General features: G+C 40.2%; 1 protein-coding gene across 1 annotated transcript in view; it reads left to right on the top strand.

Annotated features, from left to right (window-relative positions):
• The window catches only part of LOC139740666 (sodium-coupled monocarboxylate transporter 1-like), a 32,593-nt gene extending 22,913 nt beyond the window's left edge, over window positions 1-9,680 (top strand). The window contains exons 12-16 of the mRNA XM_071651237.1: window positions 181-287; window positions 1,993-3,020; window positions 3,411-3,597; window positions 6,050-6,171; window positions 9,576-9,680. Coding sequence (XP_071507338.1) covers window positions 181-287; window positions 1,993-3,020; window positions 3,411-3,597; window positions 6,050-6,171; window positions 9,576-9,680 — 1,549 coding nt within the window. The remainder of the gene's footprint in view (window positions 1-180; window positions 288-1,992; window positions 3,021-3,410; window positions 3,598-6,049; window positions 6,172-9,575) is intronic.
• The last annotated feature ends 6,708 nt before the right edge of the window (window positions 9,681-16,388 follow it).

Genomic DNA, 16,388 nt, shown 5'->3' with positions numbered 1-16,388 from the left:
AATATAGATGAATTGACAGAAGACGATTAAGACGATTTAGTATACGCCTATATGGAACAGAGCTCACCGACAAGTTTTAATTGAAAGAATGAAGCAAATTTTCTTGAAACCTTGCAAAATAGAATACCGTTATGTTTCTTATGAGTCAGTGTTGCTCCCAACTCTTTCCGGTCCTTGTAGCTCAGGTCACAGCATCACAGACCTGTACCACGTGTCTTACTTGTACTACGGTCTTATCAGCGCCTTCATCGTCGTCTTCGTTGGCCTGCTCTTCAGTTTCCTCACTGGTGGGTATATTATGCGATTACAGCTCAGAAAATGGCAGTAAGCATTACATACGGAGAGATGAATTCTTGGTTGGCGGATCATTGAGAATGATTATAAACACTTATAGGCCTATAGCCCTTTATACTGGCTTTTCAAAACGAATCAATACGAGACAAAGAAATTGAATCGAAATACAAGTAGGAAAAAGAGAAAGAAGGAGGGACTGAGATGCGAGGTAATTATACATTTTAGAGTGATGAGGAAAGACAGCTGATAGAAATATCCAGAGCCATACACAAAAGAGCTGAAGGTAAATCACAAAAAAAAAAAACTATTCACTCGAATTGCCGACCAGCACGGAAATTCAATTCCATTCAATTCAAGTGATTTTATTTCCACATAAAGTAATACAAATCAATATACATAACGCTTACATGAGTACATTATATTTCAAGGAACTTTGAATCACATAAGTTTCAACAAAACATGGATACAATTATTATGATGATATCAATTTTGTTTGTATATAAATAGACAAGTATGCAATACAATTTTATTTTGTAACTCTATATGGAAAAGAGGAATTCACAAGAGAAGCATAATAGCTTGTAAATTTTGTGAATTACTCACCGCCAGTATATATTGTGTGTTGTTTATACGCCCTCTAGAGGCGACTGTATTGTAACCATGTTACAGCCTGGATCTCCAATAAAGTGGAGTGTTCTTTTCGCATCCTAAATCCGATGTGTTATGTTTGTCTGTTTTACGGTAATGGCGTGGTGGCAGCGCTCGGATCGTTTTCCACCCATCAACCAAGGCTTGCAGGCCACATATGGCCGACACATCAACAGTTAGATACAGTAGCTGTCGTGATTTTTGCGATTTGAACTGGCTGTTCATCACCTCCATCAGCGTTAGCGACACACAGGTAACGCTTTGATAGCCCCACGTATACATACGATACGATGGCGCGGTCAGCTGCGGATGCGCCCGCACAATGGCGCTTATGTCGGGACGAGACTCCCGAGTCCTTCCTAGCGTGGAAGAGTAGTCTCATGAGCACACTTCGTGCATACCCGGAATTCTCTCCATTCCTAGCGGAGGGGGTTTCTTGGAAAAGGAAGTCGAAGGCAAATCGTTTGCGCGGTTTCGTCGATGATTCCTCTGACTTGTCTGGCGGCAAGACAGCCGCGCAGAAAGTTCAATTGCTAGAATTGATGCTAGGTCAAATTTCAGCTTTCTGCCCAATCATTTCTCGAGGTTCAATTGTCAATAATTCAACTTCCCTGGCAGACATTTGGCACCTGGTTTGCATCCACTATGGGTTCGATAGACAGGTAGTTGATCATGACATACGTAACTGTGATTTTGTTGATGGTGAATCTGTTGCCAGTGATGATGAACCAGTGAATGATGTTGAGCCATTAGAGGATTATAATGATAGTGAACTGAGAATCATTGATGAGCCTGAATACGAGATTGGGCCCAGAGCAAATAAAGAAAGCAATCATGATGGGTTGAATGTGAGAAGTGTAGATAACGGGATAAGTTATGCCAGATCTAGTCATAATTTGGATGAGTCACAAAGTGAACTGACTAGCAGTACCAGTTGGGATATGTCTGTTGGACGCATTGTACGTGTTGCTCTACCCATTGGTTGCACAGGATCTAGATCTGTTGCAGACTGTGATCATGATCATACCGCTGTTCCCCCTTATGGTCTAGGCCAACATGGCACGTACACTGACAAGAGGTTGGTAGTAGATGAAGTCGAGCTCCCTGATGACATTCCCAATATTCCTGGTGATCATAAGCATGTGGAGAGTGTGTCAGTGTTAGATGAGGGTATTCTCGGATATTCTCATGGTCTTGAACTCGCTCTTGGATGCGACTGCCCTTGTCACATGTTGGCACATTTTGGTTTGTCAGACATCAGTAATGTTGAGTTTACTGCCAATGTTGACAACTGTTTTTGTTGTGTTGGGCCAGTAGAGAAGGGTGAAACTGTCAAAGAAGCGGAATTTTGTGGTAGCGTCCCTGTATTGCAGGCTCAGTTCTCTTCTTCTTGTGTCGATGAGTCCCAGTGTTCTGTAATGCTGCACTCTAGGCGTACACACACTCAGCATTCACACTCACGCAACATGCACACTGTATTTGGTAGCGAACATCACGATTTCGCCATCACGCAGAACACCGGTCCAGCCAATGCCTTGAGCACACATCATCCGGATCTGTACGTGGACCAGCCATTTCCACGTCAGCCATCACCGCTCGATAGTCCACCCCCCACACTAGATCTGGGTGCTACTCACGAGCACGTTACGGCAGACGGCCAGCTCTATCCGTGTGTTGATGCTCCTCAGCCCCACACAGACCAGGTCCAGCTCATTGCAGTTCCTGATCATCCTTGTCTCTGGGATACACGTCCACAACATCTCTGGTGCAAAGCAGCGCAGACGTTCCTTGATGACGCGCACATCTTCATGTACCAGCCAACCAGTCCCGTCCACCCCACCCCCATTATGGTCGATGTCGAGGGAACTCAACTTCAGCTTGATATGAATCAGGCTCCTCCAGGCCGCCCTCCTGACACCCCCGCTGATGGGACCCACCTTCGGCTCGATGTGAATCGGTCTCCTCTAGGCCGCCCTCCTGACACCCCCGCTGATGGGACCCACCTTCAGCTCGATGTGAATCGGGCCCCTACAAACTGTCCTGATTACCATGCTGATGGGACCCACCTTCGGCTCAATGTGAATCGGTCTCCTCTAGGCCGCCCTCCTGACACCCCCGCTGATGGGACCCACCTTCAGCTCGATGTGAATCGGGCTCCTACAAACCCTCCTCCTGATACCCCTGCTGATGGGACCCACCTTCAGCTTGACGTGAATCGGGCTCCTTCAGACCGCCCTCCTGATATTCCTGCTGATGGGACCCACCGTCAGCTCGATGTGAATCGGGCTCCTACAAACCCTCCTCCTGATACCCCTGCTGATGGGACCCACCTTCAGCTCGATGTGACTCGGGCTCCTTCAGACCGCCCTCTTGATATTCCTGCTGATGGGACCCACCTTCAGCTCGATGTGAATCGCGCTCCTTCAGGCTGCCCTCCTGATACCCCTGCTGATGGGACCCACCTTCAGCTCGATGTGAATCGGGCTCCTACAGGCCGCCCTCCCGATACCCTCGGCTGCCAGCAGACAAGCGGTTCTTACTCCACCCCTCCCGTTCCTGACACCATTGCGACCCATTCTCCAGGCCGCCCCCCTGATGTCCTTGACTATCACCCTGCCTGTGGTGCTACAAAGTGTACCTTTGTTGCTGTCAAGGGTAGCTGTTGTGGAACCTACCTCTTGTGTGACAACATGTCATCTCCTCCAGGTCGTCCTCCGGACATTCTGCAAAATGACATCACCACCACTGCAGCACTAGGGCTGCTGTTACTGTATCTTTGCATACCAATGAAGATGCCTGTGATCATCTGCACTATCTTGCCACAATATCTCCTAAGTGTCTTAGTGCTAGCTCAATCCATGTTTGCTGCCTTGCACTGATCATTGTACAGCATGTTTTTGGCACTGGACTGTTAAAACATGTTTTAGTTGCAGGCTTTGCCTGTTTGCTTTGAAATGTTAACGCATTTATCAGAAACGATGATGTATTTTTGCATATTTTTGATAGTTATGGTAGCCTGCCGGCTGTTTTGTATGTTGATTCATTTCTTCATACCACTTTTGACTGAGCAGACAGTTTTGTTCAAATCCTTCTTGCTTGTTTAATACACATGCATTTGGTGCTCGGATTTATATATTATGTGTATGTAGGTTCTACATATTTACCAATCATTTCCTGTTTGTACTGAGTGTTGGTAAAGTATGACTTTATCATTTGTGCAGGTTGTCGGAATTTTTGTGTGTACTTTGTTTTATTGTCTCTTACGCTCATACTCCTACACTTGAAAAAAACTTTCTGCAAATTTGTTGATGGTTTGTTTAGAATATTACAGCACTACTTTAATGTTGTTAATGGGATTTTTTTTTCTCCATTGGGAGGTATTTTATTGACCACTGTATTTTTGAAGGCTTTAGTGATATAAGTATTTTGGTGTACTCTTATCGTTTATGTACATGTCGTATGCTGTGATGATACAGTTTTGATTAGTTTTATGTCTGTGGTTATTTTTTCCAATTCACAGTCCTGAATAGTTCAGGGAAAGGGATATGGAACGTGGTAAAAGAAGGGAAGAGCGTATAGCTTACAATGCAGTTATACAGTGTACTTGTTTTATGGGGGCAAATATGTATAGAAGTTCGGGTAGTGAAAGAACAGAGGAGGTAAGGGAAGTAGTGTGCGTGGATAGGACCAATGAAGATATTATGACAGAAGAATAAAGAGAAGTTATGATGTGTATACAGAAGCCACAGTGTTTTGATAGGACAGAAGATTATAGAGAAGTTATGTTGTATTGAGGGAAAGAATGATGTTATGATTTAATGGATAGTATACAGTAATTGACTACTGTCATAGGACAAAAGAATGTCAGATGTGGTGAGGTACAATGTAATGACAGGACAGAGTAATGTACAGAAATTTCAGTGTAATGAAAGAAAATGCTGAAAGTTGTATGGATGAGAAGAAGGGAGATAATTTCATGAGTTATTCGCAGTTTTTTGATGCATTCTGAATATGTTAAAGTGTAGCATGCAGCACTTACAATACATAAGTGTATGTTGTATTATATTTTGGAGATATACAATGGTTCGGTGAATGTAGGGTTTTTTTATTTAAGGGTTCCAGTTTGGGCTTACTGGATTGATAAAAACAGTTCGCATATTATCCCCTCTCTTTTCATGGAATACAGTGTTAGATGTTGTGTGATGGTACATGTGTATTGTGATGTTAACGCTACACTCGTACTACGGTCAATCCTTGTTTTTTTGGTTTGGTTGGCTAATCACATAAATTGTCAGAAGATAGTAGATATTGGATGCATACAAGTACTGCTTGAGTTATTTTTGTAACGTGTATGTATAGTATGTATGGCAGTACACCTGTAGTTCAGAATATAGTACCTCACAAGTTTTTTAGTATTTTTATAGTTTATACAATAGGCCTGTATATACGTGAAAGGTAAAAGATGACATATTAAAGAAAGTTTGGTGAAGTAAAAGGCTGCTTTGATGCCAACATCATGCACGTGTGATTTTACACGTCTTATGTGAGGTTGTGGAACACGTGACATCATAGTTAGTTATTTCTAATAGAAAGTTCTGTCTCAAAAGCAACACATGTTTGCACTACGTACAGTACATATTGCTTTTAGTTTGTTGGAGTACGGTACAAAGTGTTCCCATACTTGTGATACATTATTCTGCACTACGTACAGTACATATTGCTTTTAGTTTGTTGGAGTACAAAGTGTTCCCATATGTATTCATTATTCATGGTATGCACATGTTTGCACCATTCCCAAGAGAGGAAGGAAAAACAGAAAGAAAGAAAGTAGTCACGCCAGTATATATTGTGTGTTGTTTATACGCCCTCTAGAGGCGACTGTATTGTAACCATGTTACAGCCTGGATCTCCAATAAAGTGGAGTGTTCTTTTCGCATCCTAAATCCGATGTGTTATGTTTGTCTGTTTTACGGTAATGGCGCACAAAATAGGAAAGTAGTAAAAGATTACGGGAAGACACGGGAGATATTATAGTAATTATTCGCTCATCTGTAAGTCGAAGCCGAAGAATGAAATGTGGTAATCTATGGTTTCTTTCTCCGCTCAGGCGCCACGGACCCAAAGGATGTTGATCCGCGCCTGCTGTCTCGAGTCTCCCGTACCCTCTGCTGTTGTGCACCCAGTGGCTGCCGCCGGAAGTTGGACTGCAATGTGCTCTACGAAGAAAAGGTGTGTTTAATCACAAGATCAATCATGTAAAGACAAGTCCTGTGTATGCCGCACCAGATACCACATTTTTTTGGTGTAGTGCTGCATATTTTTGTTATCTTTGTTTATTATCTTTTGTAGTTTTTTTTAAGTTGCTCTTCATTTGAGTTCTTTGTTCTTAATCCATCGATTTTTGTTTCGCCCACCGGAGGTGAAGGCGAGACTAAAGGATCAAAATGGCGTCCGTCCGTCGTCCGTCCGTCGTCCGTCCGTCGTCTGTCCGTCGTCCGTCCGTCGTCCGTCGTCCGTCGTCCGTCACAAATGTTAAAGTTTACCTGCAAGACTCTCTTATGATGCATAACTTGGCAACTGTTACAGCAATGGCAGCCACACTTGGGTGATAGAAGCACTAGGGGTATCTTTATGTTATGGTGTTGTCGGAGGTCATGTGATGATGTCAAAGGTCATTTGAGGTCATATATTAAAGAGTATGTGCAAGACTCTCTTTTCTATGTTAAAGTTTACCTGCAAGACTCTCTTTTGACAAATAACTTCACATAAGTTGCTTGGATTACAACCTAACTTGGGTCATAGATGCACTGGGGGTACCTTCATGTTATGGTTCCGTTGGAGGTCACAGGATAAGGTCAAAGGTCATTTGAGGTCATACGTTAAAGTTTACTTGCAAGACTCTCTTATCACACGTAACTCGACACATGTTGCTACCATGGCAATCAAACTTGGGTGATTGATGCACTGGGGGTACCTTCATGTTATGGTGCCATAAGAGGTCACATGATAAGGTCAAAGGTCATTTGAGGTCATACGTTAAAGTTTACTTGCAAGACTCTCTTATCACACGTAACTCAGCACATGTTTCTACAATGGCAATCAAACTTTGGTGATGGTAGATGTCTCTTGGGAAGTTGAAGGTAACCACAAGGTCAAAGGTTACAGACGGGGGTCAACGAACTTTTAGGGCCCAATGTTAAGTTTTTAGGGCGCATTTCGTTTATGGCTCATAACTTTTGATCCCTTTGTGCGTTTGTGACCAAACTTGGATGGAAGATGTCTCTTGGGGAGGTGAAGGTCGTCACAAGGTCAAAGGTCACAGACAGGGGTCAACAAACTTTTAGGGCCCAATGTTATGTTTTTAGGGCGCGTTTTGATTGTGGCTCATAACTTTTGATCTCTATGTCCGTTTGTGACCAAACTTGGACGGTAGATGTCCCTTGGGGAGTTAAAGGTCATCACAGGGTCAAAGGTCACAAAAAGGGGTCAACAAATTTTTAGGGCCCAATGTTAAGTTTTTATGGCGCATTTCGATTATGGCTCATTACTTTTGATCCCTTTGTCCGTTTGTGACCAAACTTGGATGGTAGATGTCCCTTAGGGTGTTGAAGGTCACCACAAGGTCAAAGGTCATGAGCAGGTCAATTAACTTGTGGGAGTTATAAAAAATATTAATTCCTTGTACGCGAATGGGCGAGACACAATTTGGCGATTGCCTTGTTGTAAATTATTGGTTTCCTTGGCAACTTTTCTGAGGCATTTTATTTTCTAGAATGATGCATATGACTCTGAAAGTGGTTACAGATCTGTTAAGACCAAATTGCCTGATTCTGTCACCAATTGATAAGTTTTAGTATATTTTCATGTGTGTGACTGTTTGCAAATTTAAGGAATAAAACAAGTTTTACCATACTCTTCCCTAAAATAGAAATATGCATTAAAATCCACATTTTCCAATTTACTTGCTGGGACAAAACCTTTTTTGCAGCAAGTTAACCCAAGGAATCGATACATTAAAGAATCATAATATGTCTTTTTCTCCAAAACATAATGATTCAATCATACAACTGTACTTTCCAAAGCCAAGAGCTTGTCAGATTGTTAACGCAATAATAAAATAAAATAAAATAATGCAATCGTATAAGCATGCATTAAATTAGCTTTGCAGAGTGCCAATCAAAATCACCCCAAAACATGGATTCGGTACACGCAGAAAAATTGATTTAAGACACTCAATGAAAGCTTGAGGTAATCGGACAATCTTTTAATTGCTAGGTCGTTTTATTGTTGTCACTTTTTCATTTTGATTCAACATTTTTAATGATTCACTTTTCGCTTCAATTTACAATGTTGCACTTTTAAATTTTGATAAATAGTGTGCCGTCCTTTCTGTTATCGATGAATTCATTCTACAACATTGTGTTGTCACAATTACTACAGTGATAAGAGGCAAAGAAGAACAAGAATTTCTCGAAATTTCATTTTTGTGACCTTTGCACATTCCTTGACTTGTTAATGAAATAATGTGAAGGCAAATAGTATTCATCATTTCTGAAGAGCTAAAAAGAGCGAGATCAAATCATTTGTTAAAAGTTTTTTTAATATCAATTTGTTTTTCATGACCTTGTGCTATTCCGCGCCTTGCGCACGTTCTGCGTTCTGCACTATACTGTATTCTGCGCCTTGAGCACGTTAGTTATGTGGAATTGGCGCATTATAAGTACCCTGTATTATTATTATTATTATTATTATTGTTATTATTATTATTATCATTATTCCATTTACACATTTTTCTAACATGAGATAATGAAATTCCAATAATGATTTTCACGACCTTATTGCATCAACAATACTCTTAAAACATCCGAGTCAGAAATGACCGGGAACTGGGTCCGTTGGGGTCATACACCGTTCCGGGTAAAAAATAACTTGGAATTTGGTCATGAAGACCCCAAATGGGGTCACCCTTACCCAATTTATGACTCTGAATGGAACATATCTGACCCCATTTCTTGTCATTTCTGACCCGGAACGGTGTGTGACCCCAACGGACCCAGTTCCGGGTCAGTTCTGACTCGGATGTTATAAGAGTGAAGCTTGAGCTAACGTATGGTTGATCTGTTACGTCTGCAATACCCTGGTAAATGAGTGCCAGTCTTCCTTTTAGGGTGTAAAATACACTCAAAAAGGTATGATTATATTCATTAATGACAGAGAGCACTGCCGAAGGAAAAGCTTCAGTAATGACACCGATAAAGGGACAAAATACAGATAACATAGATTGTGAAATATTTTGGTCCTCCTTGTCATTTGAACGACATCAACTGTGTCACTGAAATGAATGCCAATTTGGAACGGATTCGACGATATCATAAATTATAAAGAAAAAATACATGAAATAACATCTGCTTGAAGTTACATAGCATTGTCATTCAGGGAAACAAATAAATTATCAGATGAGGCTTTCCATTGCATCAGCATGTGCATCCCCCGGAATTCTAAATCCGTGGCGGAGCGTCGAAGGGGACATCCGGGCATTTACCGAAAATGGTATTGGTGCACGAGTTGCTCCAGTCGTTTTATTGCATAATCATCTCTTTGATCTGTGTTTGCATTGTTAACGTCATTTTCAGGCCAAGAGCGATGCCCGGACAGAAACGCCGGACGTGACAAAGAGCTCGAACTTAAACGGAGATGGTCAGACTCGGGACATATTTGTGATCACATCCTCAATATGATATCCTGTTATGACAGGAAGGTGTGAAAAGACGCTGTGTTTATAAGTCCGTTTAGATACACGAATAGGCACAATTATTACAAAATACTCATGTCAGTAAAATTGGATGAATTACGAGACAGTTTTTAAGTCGGTAAAATCATGTAATGTGCATGCCTTCGGAAACCTCAGAGATTGCCTGGAATGACATTTTCCTCTCTCTGCTTTAACACGATGACCCTGAATGAAAATCAAACTTCTTTGAAAGTCTCTTTCGCATGCGATTAATGTGCTAAAATGATTTTGTATAAAGATTACCGTACATCTCTAACTTCGTCGTTGATAACGCTGAAATGGCAATCAGTTCTGCAACTTAAAGATATATAAATTTTGTGTTCTTGCTCTTTAAAAATACAAAATAATCTAATACCGACTTATTCAGAATCATACAATGTAAACCAACTGTAAATAATAGGGCACGTTTTTCTTTGAAATGCCCCCTTTAACTTTCTCTCTCTGTACACTCTCTGTAAAATGTTCAAACATGTAACACATCCCTTTATGGATTAAAAAAAAGACGATGCAAAGCCCTATAGTGATTCAATTAATTTGTAACAGTGCTATGTACTCGTATATCCATATATACACGTACACTTATTCATCATTAACCCACTCTCGATGTTTGTAGTGTACAATGTTACCTAAAACTGTTTTATATTTTGTATTTTCATGTAAAATGATGTGTGTTATTACTGCTGGGCGCCTTTGGAAAGCATTTTTTTTTACAAAACTGAAGAGGCCAACCCTACAGTATGAAATAGATAAAACAAGATAATAATAAATACTTTTCTCACGACAAGAGTTCTGTAATGTAAATCTTTGAGAAGAAATTCCAAGCATTGATTTGCGATTGTGACACTATGTACAGACCTATTATGTCTCCACAATAATCTTCTGAAGAGGAAACCCAATAATGAACAAAGTCAGTGAAGAAAACAAAATCAGGGCAAAGTTTTGAAAGAATAAATTCTTCATGTCTGCAGAGCAAAGTAACAATATTATGATCATCTGAAGAGAAACCCATTAATGAACAAGGTCGGTGAAAAAAAAAGCAGGGCAAACTAATGAAAGAAAATACCCCCCACGTCTCCAGAGCTATAAAGTAATAAACAGTGCGTGCGTATTCTGTGGTCGTCTAAATTATGCTTCTCTGAAAAAGTAATATATTGTTGTTAGGTTGCACTGTGTACTTCTTTGAAAATTATGTGACACAGCTGAGGCACATTAATCATAGGAACATTTTTAGTTGATTGATCTATAAGAAAAAAATGTTCAAGACGTTCATTATAACTGTCATTGAAATAGGTAACTTTGACGTGAGATGTGTTTGTATCGTCATGATTGCTGTACAAAATGTCAATGGAAACAAAATTTCTATGTTCCCATAGATCAATAAATGATTGAATCTGAATCTGAATAAAGTAGTACGATTGTGCAGTGATTCTTCGATACTGAATAATGCTGCGATAAAGATCACCTTATTTCATACAATAAAGGAATATGACTATATTTTGATATTGGTTTGGTATTTTTTAGCACAAAGCAAAGCAAGATTCAAGAAGTAATGCCATCTTCGTCTCATCTATGGTTACATTATCCTTATTATGTAGTTGCTAACGATTTATATGTTGTATTCCCAGAATTCCCATAATCTCTTCATTGCACTTCCAATGTCGAAGATACTTCATCAATCTGTTCCTTTAAAAAAAAAAGACTTGGTTACAGTATGCATTAAAGTCAGCTTAAACATATTATGGAGTGGTATGACGCGAGAAAGAAACAACATGCATAGCTAGCCCGACCAGACGCCGTGCGTCAGCAAGGGGTCCCCATACGTTAGCACGGCCTGTCGCTACATTGTACGGGCGACAGGACTGTGTATAGCTAATGCATTGCAGACTCCTAATAGATTTTCCTGACAACGCACGAGTAATCAGTATACATAATCTGGGTGAAATAAAGCTACAGACAAGTTCATTGATATTATACATCAGCTTGATAAAGAAGTATTATGTAGGGAAGGTGGGGTGGTAACAAGGAGAAGCTGCCTGGTTAGTCAATAAGTCCTCCAAATGGAGGAGATTTGATCTGCACACTCATGATGTCCTTGCCTAGAAATTCTCACTCGGTTTATCCCAAATGACCACATCTGTTTCTTGACAATCATCATGCCAAGAAAGACTTGAAAATAATGTTGCCTGCAATGCGTGTTCATTTTGTTTCAAATAAATTCACCGATATCACAGTGTGGTAAACAGCCCTGGATTTATCATCGATGATCACATCCACATGATGGAGCAATGAATTCCTCTTTCATTTCTTTGCTTTCAGTTCCTGAAATGATTAACGGAACATTGCTGAATCTTCAAACATTTTGCGCAGACCAGATGATAAATATTTTTTGAAAAACTCTCTATAACGTGGGACTTTCACATCCATGGCAAGATTTCATTTTGATACCATATAAAATCTTCGCATTATACAAACTCGGAGCAGTTTCAGTATAAAAAAACCCCGAAAACACATGATCAATATGTGAGTGTGAGTATGTGTGTGTGTGTGTGTGTGTAGGTGTGCGTCTGTGTGTGCGTGCGTGTGTGTGTGTGTGTGTGTGTGTGTGTGTGTGTGTGTGTTTTAAAGACACAATTACGATTACATTTTGTCGATCATACTGGAGGTAAGACCCTTCTCGAACAATAACCATGATGGCCGTTAGCAATAGTGCTCTTCCGCCTCGGGTTGAGTGAAAAAGCCCCAGATCGCCCTTACATTTTACTTTATAGGCCCCTCCCAAGAGGAGACATTGTCAAATGGTATACCTTCAGGTTTACTTTTCTTTGAGTGCATAGATGTTGTTTCTCAAGAATGAAGCAATTGACGCAGGTAAAAGCCACCCATCGTGAAGATTTGGTGAGCTACCTTTTCAATAAGATGCAGAAAGTATCTACCTGTGGAACACCACGAATTAATCACGTGTTGGCAGTGTCGTTTAATGGATATGAGAGCATGTTTTCTCGTTATGGCGTGCTCGCACCAATTTTAGCCGAGAGTGGAAAATAGTTCGGTTGCTATTTGAGCAGCCTGAATCTAAACAAACATGGTGGCTTTAGCTGCGATGCAAACGCAAACGGCTACCAGAATGGCCATCCGGAATTGCATTTCACATCCCAAGGGTTTAAATTTGTTCTTGCAAAGGAATAGAGGTGAGCTCAGATTGTTTTTTTTTTCCAAAAGAGATTGACATGGCGAGGGAAAAGCTGTGGGAACTGATCAAGAACCTGATCTTAAAATTTGAAAGCGGTTGATTTGATACGTTATTGTGTATATTTTACAAGGTATCCTACTAGTGTCAATGATAATAATGACAGGGTACTGTGTCGAAATCTACAATCCATTCGTATCAATTTTCTTCCTGAAACAATTGTACTTTGTTTACTTCTGTTAAGTATTTTGGCATTTCCCTTTGAAACATTTTATTCATGAAACTGTGAAATGCTAAACTGGTCAACGGTCATTACGGCAAAGGTAAGAAAGACAAAGAGAGAGAGAGAGAGAGAGAGAGAGAGAGGAGGGGAGAGAGTAGATAATGTTATGGTCGAAAATGTCTGTGGTGTCGATGATAAAATCAAGCGCAACGCAAATGACAATCTATAGAAATTTGTATTGACATTGAAATAAAACATTTTGTCTGAAATTTGTGTTCAGTTACTTCTGAAGTTTTTTAACCTCACTTATTTTCACCTTGGACAATTCTATCTATTGCAATTTTGCTCTATCTTACTTTTTTATATCTTAAACCGCTTGAGCGAAAGTCCCCAATGCCGGATTGACAGTTTCATGGAAGGGATCTCATCTTGCTATCTATCAAGTACAAAATCTTTGTGCATGTAGTATACATAAATAAGGGCGGTGCATACATAAATAAGGGCGGTGAGTTGGCTCAGTCGGTAGCGCGTCTGCCTCACAATCACGCGGCCCGGGTTCGAACCCGAGTCTGGACTGAGCAATGTTGTGTGTAAACATACCGTCCCCTCTAGCAAGAGGCAAAACACTCTGTCCCTCGGATAGGACATAAAATGGAGGCCCCGTGTATGAGAAAGTCACAGCTCATGCACGTAAAAGATCCCCCTTCATTCATTCATCGCAAAGTGCAGGGTGTCTAACCCGGTGAAGTGGTCCCACCCCACATCCAACTGGACCCCATGGAAGACCAGCTTAGTGTAGCTGAATATGGGCTATCCAGCCATCTTTCACAGATGGAAAATGAACAACAACTTGTCATCTTGTATAACTGACCCTGATGGTGAGTTAGCAAAGAGCTGTCTATCAGTCATCTTGATCAATACTATGGAGGTGGAGTGCTTTCTTTGTAAAATATACCTGCAAAGGAAGAAAATTATAACCATATTTACACCTGCTGTTACACAATTTGGTACAAGTTACCGTTTTTATATAGCCAGGGAGTCGAAGAGATTATGATATTATGGCCCCAACACAAACATTTCACGCACCTACTGTACATGCACACCACTTACTCACATCTTCGTTTTCCCTCTGAAGCGTACATATGACATTATTGCAATAGGGAAATAAAAAATAAAACTACTTTTCGTGAAAGGCAAACCTGCACTACACATGTATATTCCCAATGAGGTCATCAGCCCAGTCAAGCCATGCTAATGCTGACTGTCTCCTGTTTCCTTATTAAATCAAATGTACTGCCTTTTCTGTATTATGTGCAACTATAAATGTTTTACAAAGATTTGCGTTATGCATATAGTATAAACTGCCCTTTTGTATTGCTCCTTTGTAATTTGGTTATTTTTGTTTAAATTTGTCATACCCATGTAATTCATTTTGATTTGATTTGAGAAGCAAAATAAGAACGAAAGAACGAACGAACAAACGAACGAACGAACGAACGAACGAAAGCGATGTGTAATTAATTGTATCTATTTTGTATCTACTGTTTTTCCTTTCTTCACTACATCATTAAACTGGTTTGATTCCCCCTGTTACGGAATATTTTGGTAAATTGCACATTTTGGTAATTTACCAAAATGTGCAATTTACCAAAATGTGCCGTAACACCCCACCTTAGAAGACATCGTTTTCTACGAAATCCTGTAAAGTTACTAAATATCCCATCAGTTTTTATAGACGTGAACTTACAATACTGCATACGCCCTGTTTTTATAAACTTTTGAATACTGCTGTACCAGGAATAAATATTTACACCCAGAATAAATGTAAAGCCCAGTGTTTAATGCTCATTCCCGCATGCACCATTAACGAAACTGTGATTGAACATTGTGTACATTCGCGGACGAGTGGGATATCGTTTGTTTCTATATAATGTTTAAAGATCCATCATGCATGTTATATCTGTATATATATATATATATATATATTAACACATATCATGCATGTTGGGCTTTTGAAGTGTTTTGGGGGAGATGAAACGTTAGTTGAATAATGTATTTCATTATGCCTGTAAGGCCTACGTTTATGGCATTCATATTGGTGTGTGTATGTTCATATTTATTCTAACTTATCCAAGTTTTTGTCTATTTATCTCCCATGTTCCTAGACTGTCTGAATTTTCCTCTCTCTGGTTCTTGTTATTTTAACGTAACGTTATCTTTCAAACGGTATTTATGTACGTTTTGAATTATATGGCTCACTTTGCAAAATATGCCCCCTACTTATAAATCATATCTCTTTGTATCAAACTTAATGTGTTGTTCGCTTTTTGAGTTTTAATCCAGCTTTGCCACCAGATAATCATGCTCACTGACATTTTCTCATAATTTCATTTAAAGTCTTGTGGACATTTTAAAGTCGAAATGCAGATGACTACAGGTTTATTGACCGGGTATGCAAGCGTGAGTTTATGTGTGATCATTGTAAATCATAAGATTGTGTGTGCGCGTGTGTGCATTGCACACTGACTGTGCGTGTGTGTATATGACGAACTTGTGTTTATAATGTTTGTACTTCTTATCACTGTCACATCTGCTGCTGTAAATCATAAAATCCACACTACTGCTGTTTTATCTCCGACTCCCAGTTTTCTACCTGTTCCCCACACTCTTTTTTTTAAACGGCTATAGCTCTCAAGCATACGCCCACAGACGTACAAACACTAACACAGACGCCACATTCGCACATACACACATACACCTAACACACCCACATTTAAAATGTGTTCACCCAATCACACTGACCCGCAAAGTGCGTTGGTTCTCTTCAAGGCCCGATGTCATGGAGCGGTCAGGACAAGCAGACAACAGGATGGAGACCTTGGCAACGCGGGAACGAACTTCGTAAAAAGGGATCTGTATAACTCCCGACGCAACACCTGGTAAGATGAATCTACAACACATCGCAGCGAAGAGCCGCTATTAATCACCTTGTAAATGATTAAGACATCTTGATATGCAAACATGTTTTTGAATAGGCGAAAGAGAGGATTGTGGGTTTTTATGCTACGGATTCTCGGTACAAACTTAGATAGAGGGACGTCAAACTTTCATTATTATGTTAAAAACGACCGTTACCTAAGTATATAAGAGACTGGCGCAATAAATCAAGAGTCAGTCACAGTCAAGAATCGGGCCTGGCCATAAACCTGCAACCAGAGGTGATAGTGTTGATTTGGCCTCTTGAT

The sequence above is a fragment of the Diadema antillarum genome, unplaced genomic scaffold (genome assembly GCF_040938485.1).
Source record: "Diadema antillarum isolate AM-2024a unplaced genomic scaffold, OU_Dant_1.0 seq00000871_RagTag, whole genome shotgun sequence".
Taxonomy (NCBI): Eukaryota; Metazoa; Echinodermata; class Echinoidea; order Diadematoida; family Diadematidae; genus Diadema; species Diadema antillarum.
The sequence above is the reverse complement of the archived record's forward strand: the minus strand, read 5'-3'. Positions and strand labels throughout refer to the sequence as shown.